This window comes from Theropithecus gelada, chromosome 7a (assembly GCF_003255815.1).
Source record: "Theropithecus gelada isolate Dixy chromosome 7a, Tgel_1.0, whole genome shotgun sequence".
NCBI classification, from domain to species: domain Eukaryota; kingdom Metazoa; phylum Chordata; class Mammalia; order Primates; family Cercopithecidae; genus Theropithecus; species Theropithecus gelada.
Genome location: NC_037674.1, coordinates 49,646,818 through 49,663,142, shown reverse-complemented (window position 1 = coordinate 49,663,142; position 16,325 = coordinate 49,646,818). Strand labels below are relative to the sequence as shown.

Here is a 16,325-nt window from a genome sequence, read left to right as displayed (position 1 = left end):
CTGGGAGGTCAAGGCTTCAGTAAGTTGTAATCGCACCACTGCGCTCCAGCCTGGATGACAGAGCGAGCCCCTGTCTCAAAAAAACAACGAAAAAACCCCAAATTGTTCTAAAATGTCCCAGGCCTCCATCCCTGAATAGCAAAGCCCACTCCCACAGCTGCAGAAAGGAGCGCCAGCCCTAATCCTGATCTTGGCTTGGGCTGCTTCAAATTCTCTGCTTCTGGCTGGGCATGGTGGCTGAAGCCTGTAATTCCAGCACTTTGAGAAGCCGAGGTGGGTGGAGCCCAGGAGTTCGAGACCAACCTGGGCAACATGGTGAAAACTCATCTCTACAAACTAGAAAGGCTAAGGTGAGAGGATCGCTTGAACCTGGAAGGTTGAGGCTGCAGCGAGCCATGACTGTGCCACTGCACTCCAGCCTGGGTGACAGATCAAGACACTGTCTCAAAAATAAACAAATAAATAAGTAAACTTTTTGCTTCTTTCTCCAAAACATCAAAGGAGACCAGAAGGAAAACCCCTTTTATCCACATATTATTCTACAAATCTACCTTCGAGGTAAGTTCATAAAAAACTTGGAAATGGGTCATTTATTGTCCACATCTTTCATCATGTTACCCAACTCCTGGCAGCAGCCTTTCTTCTGCCCATGTAATGCTCCTGGCAGGCCAGGAAGCAATCCCAATAATATCATCAATCCCCAATAAAATGCAATTTACCGCTAACTTCACAGAGGGCACCAAGAGAGCACCAAGCAGGCGTGGGTGCTGATCCTTCAATCACACCTCTTAAACTTGATTAACAGGCCTTTTGTTTCCTCCAATTAATGATAACTCAAGCTCTTTCTGGCTGCAGGCTTTGATGGCTTTGGATTAACTCCCCCACTCCATCCAGCAAACTTTAGGATCTGACACCCAGACACAGATAAGACTCAGCTCCACCTGCAGCCCTAGACCCACACTATGCTTGGGTGGAAGCACTCCTGAGAATGTCTGGTCAGGCAAGTGCTGGCAGTGTGAGACCGCAGCCATCTCTGCATTCTTGGGTGGAAGCACTCCAGAGCACGTCTGGTCAGGCAAGTGCTGGCAGTGTGGGACTGCAGCCGTCTCCACACCCCTCCCTCTCTGCATTCTTGCAGGTCTCACCCCCACCTGAACCTAAGACCTAGTGTACTCATGAGGCTCCCTTTCCCTTCTCCAGATTCTTTGTTTCAGTTTCTATTGGATATGTATCCCATATCTGGTGGCAAGTCCCCTCAAATTCTCCATGGAATGGGCTGAAATATAAATAAGTATGCAGCCAAAGAAATTCTGATCTCCCTGTTCCCAAACTTGCCCACTTTTGTCAAAGTACCAGAGTGCAGAGAGAGGGTCTGATCATCCATCCCACCACTCCTCAACACCCATCAATGGGTTTTTTTTTTTTTTTTTTTTTTTTTTTGAGATAGTCTCACTCTGTCGCCCAGGTTGGAGTGCAGTGGCACAATCTTGGCTCCCTGCAAGCTCTGCCTCCCGGTTCACACCATTCTCCTGCCTCAGCCTCCCAAGTAGCTGGGACTACAGGTGCCCACCACCATGCCTGGCTAATTTTTTTGTATTTTTAGTAGAGACGGGGTTTCACCGTGTTAGCCAGGATGGTCTCGATCTCCTGACCTCATGATCCGCCCGCCTCGGCCTTCCAAAGTGCTGGAATTACAGGCGTGAGCCACCGCGCTCGGCCCCATCAATGGATTTTCAATAGAGCCCACCACAGGGTCCCATTCCCATTGTCTTCCAGAGGATAGTCACTGGTGAGAAGATTAGGTGGTATGAAGGCATGACAAAGGAGAAAGCTGACAACACTGAGTGTTCTGGAAATTGCAGCATAGAGTCCTGACTCCTTCCAAGCCTGCCACGTCTGACCCCAACTCACCCTTCCAGTGCCTGCCCTCACATCAACCTTCTATTGCAGTTCCTGAAATGCTGCAGACTCACTAGTGCCCCTTCCTTGCCCCTGCGGTCCCTCCTGTCTGTAACCTTTCTCTTTCCTTATACATCACACTAAGTGTGATGGCCTCTTGGAAGCCGCCTTCCCCAGCCAATCCCAGCAGGGTAAGTGGCCTTTTCTGAGCTCAGCCACCTTTGTGCCTGCCTGCCTTCTTCCTTCCACAACTGACTGAGCACAAACAGGATGTCGGCCCTGTGCCAGATAAGGCATGCTGCTGAGGCCAAACCTAACACAGAAGACAGTGTGACAAAGGCAACTATCAGAACACAGTCACAATAGACAGCAAAGTCACGCAGCCTTCTGCACAGAACCCTGCCGCCTCGATGTTAATGGCTGATCTGTTTACCAGGCTGTGACCTCAAGGAGGGGCTGTGTCCCTTCATATTTCTACCCCAGCCCCTAGTAAAGAACATGCCACACAGTAGGTGTGACATGAACATGAAAGAATGGACTCCACAGGCATGTGGAGCAAATACCAACGGCCCCAGGGCAGACACCCCAAGTCCCAGGTTTAAAGCCACCTCTGGGGCTGCTCCCCAGTGTGAGCTCTAAATCAGATCAGTGTCAAAGAGCGAGGTGGCTGCTAATTGACTTGGGACCAGAGGAAGTTGTGAGCTTTTATTTATGGCATTGAGGTTTTGTGCAGAAAAAATAAGTTGAGCTTATCCAGTAACCACTGGTAAATTGTGAAGCAGTGTGAAATGGGAGTGGAAGCATATGATTTTTCAGGATTTTTAAGGCCATGCATCGTGCTGAAGGAACAGGAATCCTGCCCTCTTGCTGGCTGAACCTTCCCTGCTCATTGTACCTGACATAGGGGATAAAAATATGCCACTCCAAAATATGCCACTTTGGCATGTGATTGTTTTGAGCTGCAGGCAAATGAAAACCAACAGATACAGAAAGGAGCCTTCTAAGAGCTTATGACTAAAAACAGAAACTCTTTTGACTGTTACGCTCTTTGCTCTTATGACTAAAAGCAGAAACTTCTGAGAAACAAGAACTGCATAAATCTCCTCTCTCAGGGAAGTTTTACAGCCGCGAAGATGGAAAGCTGGCGCCAAGTAGGCCCGCACAAACAAACCTTACTCCATTAGTATTCCCATATATTTGCCAAATCTCCTGTTGAAATGTGACCTCCAGTGTTGGAGGCGGGGTCTAGTGGGAGGTGTTTTGGGTCATGAGGGTGGATCCCTTATGAATGGCTTGGGGCCACAATTCTCTCTCTGGTAGTTCATGGGAGAGCCGGTTATTTAAAGGCACCTGACACCTCCTTCTCCAGCTTCCTCCCTCAATCTCTCTCTCTCTCTCTCTCTCTCTCTCTCTCTCTCTCTCTCTCTCGCTCCCTCTGTTGCCATGCGACACGCCTGTTCCCCCTTCACCTTCTGCCATGATTAAAACCTACCTGCAGGGCCGGGCGCAGTGGCTCAAGCCTGTAATCCCAGCACTTTGGGAGGCCGAGATGGGCGGATCACGAGGTCAGGAGATCGAGACCATCCTGGCTAACACGGTGAAACCCCGTCTCTACTAAAAATACAAAAAACTAGCCGGGCGAGGTGGCAGGCGCCTGTAGTCCCAGCTACTCGGGAGGCTGAGGCAGGAGAATGGCGTGAACCCGGGAGGCGGAGCTTGCAGTGAGCTGAGATCCGGCCACTGTACTCCAGCCTGGGCGGCAGAGCAAGACTCCGTCTCAAAAAAAAAAAAAAAAAAAAAAAAAAAAACCTACCTGCAGCCTCACCTGAGGCCAAGCAGGTTTCTGGTGCCACGCTTGTACAGCATGCAGAACATGAGCCAAATAAACCTCTCTTCTTTATAAATTACCCAGCCTCAGGTATTCCTTCTAGCAATGCAAAACAGAAACACAACTTCCTACAGTTTGCCACCTTTGCAAGCCTAAAACCCCTTTCTTTTATCCTGCCACTTCTTTAAACATTTCCTTTTCTTTCATTAAGATGCTATGTAAGCTAAAGTTCTAACCAATGCTTTGAGTTACTCATCTCTGGATACTCCCATGTATATGCACAATTCCCATGCTAGATGTGATACCCATGCTAGATGCACATGCTAAAATGCTCCTGGTTTTCTCTCTTTTTTTTTTTTTTTTCCCGAGACAGAGTCTCACTCTGTCACCCAGGCTGGAGGGCAGTGGTGTGATCTCGGCTCACTGCAGCCTCCACCTCCAGGGTTCAAGCAGTTCTCCTGCCTCAGCCTCCTGAGTAGCTGGGATTACAGGTGTGTGCCACCACGCCTGGCTAAATTTTGTATTTTTGGTAGAGATGAGGTTTCGCCATGTTGGTCAGGCTGGTCTCAAACTCCTGACCTCAGGTGATCCACCCACCTCGGCCTTCCAAAGTGCTGAGACTACAGGCGTGCCCAGCCTGCTTTTCTCTTGTGAATCTGTATCTTGTGAGTCTAATTTACAGGGACCTAGCTGGACATCTAAAATGGGTACAGACAAAAGGTTTTCTCCATCCTTAATAGGGAGAAATCCACCTCTGACCCCCACAGTAGAGGTGGGACTACTTACAAGCTGACACCATCTGGGACTCGCGGGGAGCGGCCCTGTTCCACTGCAGGGATTGAGTGTGGGGTATAAATTGTGCTTTACACAACTGCTGCCAGCCCACGCTAGCTACAAACACTGAACAATCTGGATGTCAGCCTTTACATGGGAGCAGACAGCACAGACCGCAGGACAACTATGAAGAGAATCAACAGCCAAACTGAGCAAGTCCCCATTGAAAAGGGGATCATGTAGGAAACATACACCTCTGTAAATGCGAAGTGTGTTTTTCAGGGAGTCTTAAGAACATATTACAGTGAGAAAACAAGAACAGGCTGCCAAGAAAAAGCATCCTGACAGCATTAAGCTCTTTTGGCAACTAAAAAAAAAAAAAAAAAAAGATTGCTGGGGGGGAAAACCCACAACAATTCAACAGGGGTAGCAGATAGAAGAATGGAGTCAGCTGTGAAAAGATGAGCTGGCAAGTTAGAAAAACAATTCGAGGAGCGCTCAGAGAATCTCGGGGAAAAAGGGCAAAGCAACAGAATTCGTGGGGAAAAAAATTAAAAGATGCAAAATATGTTCTTGGAGTTCCAATATCCATATAACAACAGTAGTAAACATTTTAAAAATAAACAAATGGGTCAGGTGCAGTGGCTCACACCTGTAATACCAGCACTTTGGGAGGCCGAGGTGAGTGGATCACAAGGTCAGGAGTTCAAGAACAGCCTGGCCAATATGGTGAAACACCGTCTCTACTAATAATACAAAAATTAGCTGGGCATGGTGGTGCACACTTGTAGTCCCAGCTACTCAGGAGGCTGAGGCAGGAAAATCGCTTGAACCTGGGAGGCGGAGGTTGCAGTGAGTCACAATCGTGCCACTGCACTCCAGCGTGGGTGACAGAGTAAGACCATGTCTAAAATAAATAAATAAATAAATAATAAATTAAACAAATGAAGGGCTATGAGTACATTAAAAAGTATGGCCAGGCACAGTGGCTCATGCCTATAATCCCAGCACTTCGGGAGGCCAAGGCGGGCAGATCACTTGAGGCCAGGAATTCAAGACCAGCCTGGTTAATATGGCAAAACCTTGTCTCTACTAAAAAGAAAATGCAAGAATTAGCCAGGTGTAATGGCGCACTTCTGTAGTCCTGGCTACTTGGGAAGCTGAGGCATGAGAATTGCTTGAGCCTGGGAGGCAAAGGTTGCAAGGAACTGAGATCATGCTACTATATTCCAAGAGTGAGACTCTATCTCAAATAAATAAATAAATAGCAAAATATAATTTCCCTGAGCTGAAAAGCTGAAGAAAGACTTGAGTTTTTCAGATCAACAATGGTGATAGAAGATTATTGAAAAAAGAAAAAATTATATAAAGATCTTTAGCAGGCTGGGCATGGGCTCAAGCTTGTAATCCCAGTGCTTTTGGTGTTTAAGGCAGGAGGATCACTTGAAGTCAGGAGTTTAGACCAGCCTGGGCAATAGAGTGAGATCCTATTTCTATACAAAATTTTAAAAATTAGCCAGGCATGGTGGCAGGCACCTGTAGTCCTAGCTACTCAGAGACTAAGGCTGGCAGATCTCTTGAGTCCAGGAGTTCGAGGTTACGGTAAGCTATGATCACACCACTGCACACCAGCTTGGGCAACAAAGCAAGACCCTGTCTCTAAACAAACAAATAAACAAATGAAAACCATCCAACTATATTTATTAGCCAGGCGTGGTGGCAGGTGCCTGTAGTCCTGGCTACTTGGGAGGCCAAGGTGGGAGGATTGCTTGAGCCCAGGAGTTTGAGGCTATGGTGAGCTCTGACTGCACCACTACATTCCAGCCTGGGTGACAGAGTGAGATCCCATCTCTAAAAAGTATACTCACAGAGAAAAAAATAGACCATAACTGGACTTCTCATCTGCAACACCAGACTAGAAATCTGTGAAGCAAGGTTTATACATTCTGAGGTAAAAGCACTGTGATTGTGACCTCAGAATTTTACACCTAAACTTTCCCTCATATGTGACAGCAAAAGAAGGACATACAAGTAAAGACACTTAAGGTCTCAGAAAGTAAACTCTGGAATAATTTTTTTTAATTACTTGATGGAGTATTCCTGCCAAATGGAAAATTAATCACCTTAAATAATTCAAGAAAGGGGAAGAAAAGCTATAGGAAAAATTATGTTGAGCAATGAATCCAATTAAAGTCTAAGGTATGGCTAACAGGTGGGTTGTAATATGACCATGAAGCTTAATACCTGTTCAGAAAGGATGCTTACAATAGAAAAAAAAAATTAAAAATTTGGTAGTAATCTGGAACTAAAAGTTCACATTATTTCAACTAAATCTGAAAGTGAGAGGGAAGAGGGAAGAAGAAAAATTATAAAAGTGTGCTAAATGTTTTATTTTCTCTGGAAGAACAGTTATATTCTACTCTTTGTGGTGATAGATGAGACAGGTTCTAGAGTGTGCATGTGCGTGTGTGTGTATACACACTTTTTTTTTTTTTGAGACAGAGTTTCGTTCTTGTTGCCCAGGCTGGAGTGCAGTGGTACAATCTCGGCTCACTGCAACCTCCACCTTCTGGTTTTAAGCGATTCTCCTGCCTCAGCCTCCTGAGTAGCTGGGATTACAGACGCCCACCACCACGCCCGGCTGATTTTTGTGTTTTTAATAGAGGCGGGGTTCACCATGTTGGTCGGGCTGGTCTTGAACTCCTGACCTCATGATCCACCCGCCTCAGCCTCCTAAAGTGCTGAGATTACAGGTGTGAGCCACCACACCTGGGCCTTTTTTTTTTTTTTTTTTTTTTTTTAAGACAGAGTCTCATTCTGTCACCCAGGCTGGAGTGCAGTGCAGTGGCGTGATCATGGCTCACCGCATCCTTGAACTGCCAGGCTCAGGAGATCCTCTCTGAGGAATACCTCCACCTCCTGAATAGCTGGGGCGAGAGGCACGTGCCACCATGCCCAGCTAATTTTTGTATTTTTTTGTAGAGACGGGGTTTCGCCATATTGCCCAGGCTGGCCTCAAACTCGTGGGCTCAATCAATCCACCGGCCTTGGCCTCCCAAAGTGTTGGGATTACAGGTGGAAGCCACCATGTCCGGCCTATATATATGTTTTAATGGGGAAGTTACCACTCTGTAATTATTATTTAGAGAATTGGTGAAACAGAATGGAAAGAAAGGTAGAAAGTTTTGGCCAGGGGTGATGTCTCACTCCTGTAATCCCAGTGCTTTGGGAGGCTGAGGCAGGTGGATCACAAAGTCAGGAGATCGAGACCATCCTGGTCAACATGGTAAAACCCAATCTCTACTAAAAATACAAAAAAAACTTAGCCGGGCGTGGTGGCACGCACCTGTAGTCCCAGCTACTCAGGAGGCTGAGGCAGGAGAATCACTTGAACCCCGCAGGAGGAGGCTGCAGTGAGCCGAGATCACGCCACTGCACTCCAACCTGGGCGACAGAGCAAGACTCCATCTCAAAAAAAAAAAAGAGAAAGAAAAGTAGAAAGTTTCAATAGAGTGTAGATACACACACACACAAGCACTAGAACTTACATATATATGGATATACACATATATATGCATATATACATTATATATACATATATTTGTATATTATATATATGTGTGTACAACAAATACAACTTTTCAACTCTAAGGATTATTGCTAGGAATATGTGAGTCCAAGGAATATCCTAGGCCACTAAGAAAATCTCAATATAGTCTTAGATGTAGAACTCATACAAACTGTATAAACTGGCCATAGTGCAGAAATTAGCAAGTATGAAATCGCACCACCACATGCCAGCCTGGGTGACAGAGCGAGAAACCAAACATCACAAACCACTTGAAAATTTTAGAAAACACCCTTCTCTAAAACTTTTCAAAAGAAAAAAAATTTTTTCTTTTTTCGAGTCAGGGTCTGGCTCTGATGCTCAGGTTAGAGTGAAGTGGCACCGTCACAGCTCATTGCAGGCTCAAATTCCCAGGTTCAAGTAACCCTCCTGCCTCAACCTCCCAAATAACTGGGACTACAAGCAAGTACCACCTAACATGCCTGGCTAATTTTTTTTATTTTTTGTAAAGATGAGGTCTTGCCATGTTGCCCAGGCTGATCTCGAACTCTTGACCTTAAGCAAGAGAACCTTTTTAATAAAAGACTGAAATGATATTTGAGAAATGATTGACTATAAGAACACTCATAAAATTATCAAAGTTATGGCATACAGCCAAAGCCATATACAGAAAACTTATGCCTTAAAAAAGTTATTATTAGGCAGGCATTGTAGCTCATGCCTGTAATCCCAGAACTTTGGGAGACTGAGGCGGGTGGATCACTTGAGGCCAGGAGTTCGAGACCAGCCTGGTCAACATGGGAAAACCCCGTCTCTAATAAAAATAAAAAAATTTGCCAGGCGTGGTGGTGGGCACCTGTAGTCTCAGCTACTGGGGAGGCTGAGGCAGGAGAATCACTTGAACCCAGGAGGCACAGGTTGCAGTGAGCCAAGATCATACCACTGCACTCCAGCCTGGGTTACAGAGGGAGACTCTGTCTCAAAAAAAAAAAAAAAAAAGTTATTATTATTAAACAATAAAGATTGCAAATAAATGAATTATAAGTTCAAGAAGCTAGAAAATGAATAATGACAAAAGTTAGAAGGAAGAAAATGACAAAAATAATAAAATGACCAAACAGAAAGAAGGAAAATATTAAAATCAGTAAGCAATCTCAGGAAAGACTAAAAGTACAGTACTTTGAAAAGACCACTAAACCACAAATATACAACATCAGAAATTAAAAAAGGGGGTACAGTTACAGACATAGAGGATTTTTTTTTTTTTTTTGAGACGGAGTCTCTCTGTCGCCCAGGATGGAGTGCAGTGGCACGATCTCGGCTCACTGCAAGCTCCGCCTCCTGGGTTCAGTCCATTCTTCTGCCTCAGCCTCCTGAGTAGCTGGGACTACAGGCACTCGCCACGATGCCTGGCTAATTTTTTGTATTTTTAGTAGAGATGGGGTTTCACCGTATTAGCCAGTATGGTCTCAATCTCCTGACCTCGTGATCTGTCCACCTCGGCCTCCCAAAGTGCTGGGATTACAGGCGTGAGCCACCGCACCTGGCTGAGATTTTTAAATTATGAAAGATAACTCAGGATGAACTGGAAAATTTTCCAAAAATCTGACACAAGAACCAGAACAGACTAATTCCATGGTAAAAATGGGACAAGTTCTCAAAAATCTACTATAAAAAAGGCACCAGTTCCAAGATGGTTTTTCAAAAAACTTTTATAAGCCTAAATTTCTTATATTCTTCAAACTGTTCTAGAGCAGAGAAATTATAATAGAATTTTAACATTCACTGAGTATTTAATATGTGCCAGGCACTATGTTAAACAATTTATATGTACAGTTGGCCCTCAGTATCTGCAGGTTACACACCTGTGGATTCAACAAATCTTGGATCAAAAATATTCAGGGAAAAAAAAATCAATAAAAAAAGGACCACAATAAAAAATAATACAAATTCAAAAATATAGTAAAACAACTCTTTACATAGCATTTACACTGTATTAGGCATTATAAGTAATCTAGAGATGATTTAAAGTATACAAGGAGAGACTGGGTACAGTGGCTCACACCTGTAATCCCAGCACTTTGCGAGGCCTATGTGGGAGGGTTGTTGCTTGAGCCCAAGAATTCTCAAGACCAGCCTGGGCAATGTGGCGAAACCCTGTCTTTACAAAAAAATTTAAAAATTAGCTGAGCGTGGTGGTGCACACCTGTAGTCCCATATAATCTGGAGGCTGAAGTGGGAGGATTGTTTGAACCCCAGGAGACTGAGGCTGCAGTGAGCCACGAGTGCAGCACTGCACCCCAGCCTGGGCGACAGAGCAAGACCCTGTCTCAAAAAATAAAAATAAAATAAAAAATAAAGCATACAGGAGGATGTGTAGAGGTTATATACAAATACTATGCCATTTTATATCAGAGACTTGAGCATCTATGAATTTGAACCAATCTCCCATGGATCCCGTGGGATGGCTGCATTATCATGTTCAAAACATGAAAGCTTACAAATTCATTAAGAAATTAGTATAAGGCTGGGTGCGGTGGCTCACGCCTGTAATCCCAGAACTTTGGGAGGCCGACGCGGGTGGATCACCTGAGGTCAGGAGACCAGCCTGACCAATATAGTGAAACCTCGTCTCTATTAAAAATACCAAAAAATTAGCCAGGCACGGTGGTATGCACCTGTAATCCCAGCTACTTGGGAGGCTAAGGCAGGAGAATTGCTTGAACCCGGGAGGCGAAGGTTGCAGTGAGCCAAGATCGCGCCACTGCACTCCAGCCTGGGTGACACAGGGAGACTCTATTTCAAAAAAAAAAAAAAAATTAAAAAAAAATTTTAAATCCAAAAGATATAACCAGAGATAAAGCCAATTTCCCCTAATTTATTACAATTTCAATCAAAATCCAATGAATATGTAAGTTTTAAAACTGCACAAATTGTAAGAGCAAAAGAAACGCATAAATTTTTTTCCTTCGAGGAATTTGTTCCTGAATTCCTTAATTAATCCCTTAATTCCTCAAAGGAAACAACAACAACAACAGGCAAAGGACCTAAACAGGCCATTCACAAATGAAGAAACACAATGGCCAATAAACAAGTGGAAAGCCACTCAACCTTTACAACAAGCTAAGAAATGTGGTGATACCAGCTGTTGAGAAGTCGGAGGGGAAAGCTTATTCTGATAGTGGGGGAAGTTTATCCTAAAGCAGGAAACAAACCACACTCCGTTTAGCAGATATGTAGTTTAGCAGGTATGTGGTTTAGCCATATATAGTTCTGAGTTGTCAAAAACAAGCGAAAAATGCTTCCATTTTGCAAGTGGATCCCTAAGAACCAAGAAGAGCCTTCTATAAACAATCTATTTCTGATGGTTGAAAGTTCACATAGTTATGCTACCATTTTGGCTAAAAGAGGGAAAATAGGACCTGATAAGACTGCTGCTACCTGCATATATAGTCATAAAGAAACTCTCAGAAGAAACATTCAAAACTACCTGTGGATGGGAAGAGGGAGAAGTGGTGGGAATTAGACAGTTGAGGATGGACAGAAGACTGCACTCTCTCTCTCCTCTTTATAAATTTTGTTCGTGAACTGTACAAATATATTACCTATTAAAAAACCGAATTAAAATCTGTTTAATAAAAATAATTACAACTGGACGTGATTTTTTTTTTCCCATACAGACATTCTCAGATAGCACTGCCTGGTGTTAATGGTCTCAACTTTTCAGACAGAAACTACCTACCTGTCTCTGATCCTAGAATCCAGCCTTACTGAGATTCCCTGTCAGCGCTCACGGAAAATTTCACTCGAAGACTTTCTAAAGCGCAGTTTGGTAACATGTATCAAATGTAGAATTTCTGTCCCCCTACAGCCAGCAGTGGCACTTCTAAAAATTTATCCTGAAGAAATTACTGGATAACAATGCAAAGATGATTCTGCAGCATTATTTATTACAGGAGGAAACTGGAAACTTACTATCCACCTGCGTGGGGACTGGCAGCATAAATTGCGGTCGTCACCACAGATGCTGCATATCTGCAGACCACATTTAGAGTTGCAAGGCCCCAGAAGCTCCTTGTCCTCAGCTGTGTGACTCTTTGGATCTTTGCTCCTCTCACCTCTACCTGGTTCTTGGATGCACCATCCCACCCTGTGCCAGCCCACTCACCTGGTCAGCGTAGGGGTGCGGTGGTTGGGGTTGGAGCAGAAGATATTGTTGGTCTTGCGGGTGCCATCCAGGAACTCACGCACGGACTGGTTGCGCAGCTCTGCTAGGGGCCGGGCCTCGTGCTTGAGGAACCACTGGTGTGCCTCGAAGCACTTGGCGCAGAGGAGCTGCTCACACTCAAAGCACCAGAAGTCGGCGGACTCTTTGCAGCGGATGCACGCAGCCTGTGCATCCACAATCTGCCGGTACACCGACAGGCGCCGTTGCAGACTCTCGAAAAAGACGTTATCCAGGGCAGACGTGTCTGCACCTAGGGGCCAGGGCGCCTGGCAGATGGGGCACTGCATGCCCGACTCCTCCAGGCATCCTGAGCACAGCGTGTGCAGACAAGGCAGCAGCTTCGGGCACTTGGCTTCAGCCTGGCATTGCTGGCAGCGCAGAAACTGGAACTCCTCCTCCGGAGAGGGGGCTTGCTGGGGGACCAGAGAGGCGGGTGAGGCCCGGAGAAGTCCCAAGAGCCCCCACCCACTGGCCAACCACCCTTACAGCTGGAGCCTGGAGTAGGACCTCATATTCCATTCCAGCCAGTCATTGGATGATGCAAAACCCTGGCTTATCAGCACCCCAATACTCCCACTTATTCAGGCCCTCCTGCTCTCACTGCACCATTTATTGAGCATCTACTTCTCATCACACACAGTACTAGGCCCTGAGATATAAGAGGTATAGGATACATTCTGCCTTCAAGGAACTCAGTTTGGAAGGTAGATACAGTAAGTACCAACCTCATATAAAGTGCTTAATGCACAGTTTGGGGGTTCATCAAAGAGGTAAGCATGGAACAATCATATGACCCAGCAATTTCACTCTTACATATATAACCAAAAGATCTAAAAACAAGGACCCAAACAGATACTTGTACAACAATGTCCAGAGCAACATTATTCACAATAGTCAAAATGTAGAAACAATCCAAGTATCTATCAACAGATGAATAGATAAACAAAATGTGGTCTACACATATAATGGAATATTATTCAGCATTAGAAAGAAATTAAATTCTGATCATGCTACAACATAGATGGACCTCAATGACATTATGCTAAGTGAAATAAGCCACACACAAAAGGTAAAATACTGTATGATTCTGAGGCAGGAGAATAGGGTCTGGAGGCAGGGAACCTAAGGCTGATTCCCTCTGACTTCCTAGAACTAAATCCAAAGGAAACCGAACTCTCCACGCCTAAGTAACAAAAGGACCAGAGGCTACTCTCTTTGCAAAACACCCCATTTCCTGCCTGGCAGATGGAAAATTGAAAGTACCTCTGATTGGTTGCTTTCTACAACCAATGGGGTGAACACCAAGTGGCCAATGGGAAACCTCTAGGGCATATTTGGAACCCAGAAGATTCTGTAACTTGGGCCCCTGAGCCCTGCTCCAACCCATCCCACCCTGTGGAGTGTACTTTCATTTTCAATAAATCTCTGCTTTCATTGCTTCATTCTTTCCTTGCTTTGCTGTGCATTTTGTCCAATTCTTTGTTCAAAACGCCAAGAACCTGAACAACTTGCAGTCAAGACCGTCTACTGGTAACAATTCCACTTATATGAAATATCTAGAATAAGTAAGTTCATAGGGACAGAAGGTAGATTAGAAGTTACCAAGGGCTAGGGGAAGGAGAAAATGAGGAGCTATTGCTTTACTGAGACTCAGGACACACCACTTCAAAATATGACTGCAGGAGGCCAGAATATGCCACCCTTGAAATATACTTTGTTGGCATATTTTAAGCTGGTTATTCTGAGAAACTGCTGATACAGGAATAGCTCTGAAAAGCTCTCCTTTTGTAAAACAGAAAGGCATTTGCATCCTAAAGAAAATCTACATTAGTAAAATGGTCTATATTAAAAGAGGGCTACTCCAGACAACTCTTATTATCTAAGAACTTTTTATCTACATAGCAAGACAACAGCTCCTCTCCTCACCCTCCCATAACTTGTGTCATCATCACCACCCAGAAGCTCCAAGCTCTTTTCTGTAGATCAGGATGCTATATAGGCTTCAATCATCTGACCTTTCTTTGAGTCTCATACTTTGTGGGACTCCTGAGTATACATATGTAATTAAATATGGGTTTTCCCCCTGTTAATCTATTTTATGACTATTTAATTCATAGCCCAGCCAAGGAAACTAGAAGGGTGGAGGGAAGCCATCTTTCCCTCCCCTATGGTTTAAAGGGTACAGAGTTTCTGGAGTAATTAAAAAGTTCTGAAAATAGATGGTGGTGATGGTTACACAATATTGTGAATCTACTTAATGCCACTGAACGTTACACTTAGAAATGGTTAACATAGGAGCTTATCCGTTACGTATATTTTACCACAATTTTTAAAATACAAAAGCAGTCTGGGCATGGTGGCTGACGCCTGTAATCCCAGCACTTTGGGAGGCCGAGGTGGGCAGATCACGAGATCAGAAGTTAGAGACCAATCTGGCCAACATAGTGAAACCCCATCTCTACTAAAAATATAAAAATCAGCCAGGTATGGTGGTGTGGCCTGTAATCCCAGCTACTCAGGAGGCTGAGGCAGGAGAATCACGTCAACCCGGGAGGAGGAGGTTGCAGTGAGCAGAGATCGCACCATTGCACTCCAGCCTGGGCGACAGTGCAAGACCCCATCTCAAAAACAAACAGATAAGGCCGGGCGCGGTGGCTCAAGCCTGTAATCCCAGCACTTTGGGAGGCCGAGACGGGCGGATCACGAGGTCAGGAGATCGAGACCATGCTGGCTAACACGGTGAAACCCCGTCTCTACTAAAAAATACAAAAAAAATTAGCCGGGCGACGTGGCGGGCGCCTGTGGTCCCAGCTACTTGGGAGGCTGAGGCGGGAGAATGGCGTGAACCCAGGAGGCGGAGCTTGCAGTGAGCTGAGATCCGGCCACTGCACTCCAGCCTGGGCGACAGAGCGAGACTCCGTCTCAAAAAAAAAAAAAAAAAAAAAAAAAAAAAACAGATAAACAAACAAACAAAAAACAAAGCAAAACAAACAACAAAAAAACCAAAGTGCTTAATACAGTACCTGGCACATTCGAAGTGCTCATAAATGTTAGCTAGTGTTGTTAAGTAATGTTATTCTTAGTTGTAATAATGCTTATAAAAGTTACTGTAATACAGTGTCCTCTGTACTTTCATGAAGGGGAGCAAAAGGGCCTGGAAGGCAGCAGAACAAGAAACCCAAGTAGTTCCTTTGCGGGTGGAGGTGGGAGGTAGGCAGGACAGGTGTGGCAAGAGAAGGGTTTGTTAGGGAGGCTTCCTTAAGCAGAAACCACATGAGCTGGGAGGCCTTGGCAAAGATACCTCTTCAGTCTGAGCCACAGTTTCTCACCTCGGATCTGGGAAGTTGGTTTTAGTTTTGCTGTGCCTGGGACATGCTCCTGGCTCCAGGCCAGCGCAACAGGGCTACCACCTCCATCCTCCCTAATCTGTGGTCCTGCATCTGAGGCAGGGTTGAGGCAGGGCTCGAGGGTGGGCGGAAGGGCCCAGGCCCGAAGGCCACTGACCCTTCTCACCTTGCCCAACTGCTCAGTGGAGAAACCGCAGCCCAGCGAGGCCGCCCCAACTCCTCCGGGTCCTCTTTTCTACTCTATCCTACCCTCCCATGCCCCAGCCAAGAGGGTCAGGACCCTGGTGTCTGGTCTTACCGCTTTGTGTCACTCTCTAACGTACTTGACCAAATCCTCCGTTAGACCCTCTCTTCCCCACTCTCCCCACCACAGTAAACCAACAAAGCCTTACCCCATCATCCCCTAACCCAATAGTACCTCTGTAGGGCTGTGGCTGGGGCTGGGCTGACGGCCTTCCGAGGGGGTCTCGGGGGGAGGCATGGTGGGCGCGTGGGGCCGGGCGGGGTCCTGCTGGGGCCTCGGAGATCGGGCGGGTGCAGGCTCCATGGACCTCAGCTTAGTTTCGATTCTCGGTTTAGATCTTGGAGGGCGTGAAAAGAAACTAAAGGGGAGTCGTGAGCCAGTTGGCTGAGCCCCTTGAGCTGTCCGAAAGGGGAGGTGCCAGCTCAGGGCCCGCCTCT

The 16,325-nt window shown here is 45.5% G+C and overlaps 1 protein-coding gene across 9 annotated transcripts in view; it reads right to left on the bottom strand.

Moving 5' to 3' along the window:
* Positions 1-16,325, bottom strand: part of PML (promyelocytic leukemia) — a 54,367-nt gene extending 38,042 nt beyond the window's left edge. For 6 of the 9 annotated variants that reach the window (XM_025389776.1, XM_025389782.1, XM_025389779.1 and 3 more), the window contains exons 1-2: positions 16,063-16,307; positions 12,238-12,710 (exon numbers count right to left, since the gene is read on the bottom strand). In XM_025389776.1, the coding sequence (XP_025245561.1) occupies positions 12,238-12,710; positions 16,063-16,191 (602 nt within the window). In that variant the 5' untranslated portion in view covers positions 16,192-16,307. Of the gene's footprint in view, positions 1-12,237; positions 12,711-16,062 lie in introns of all 9 variants that reach the window. The other 3 variants (XM_025389775.1, XM_025389784.1, XM_025389783.1) reach the window with 1 other exon arrangement.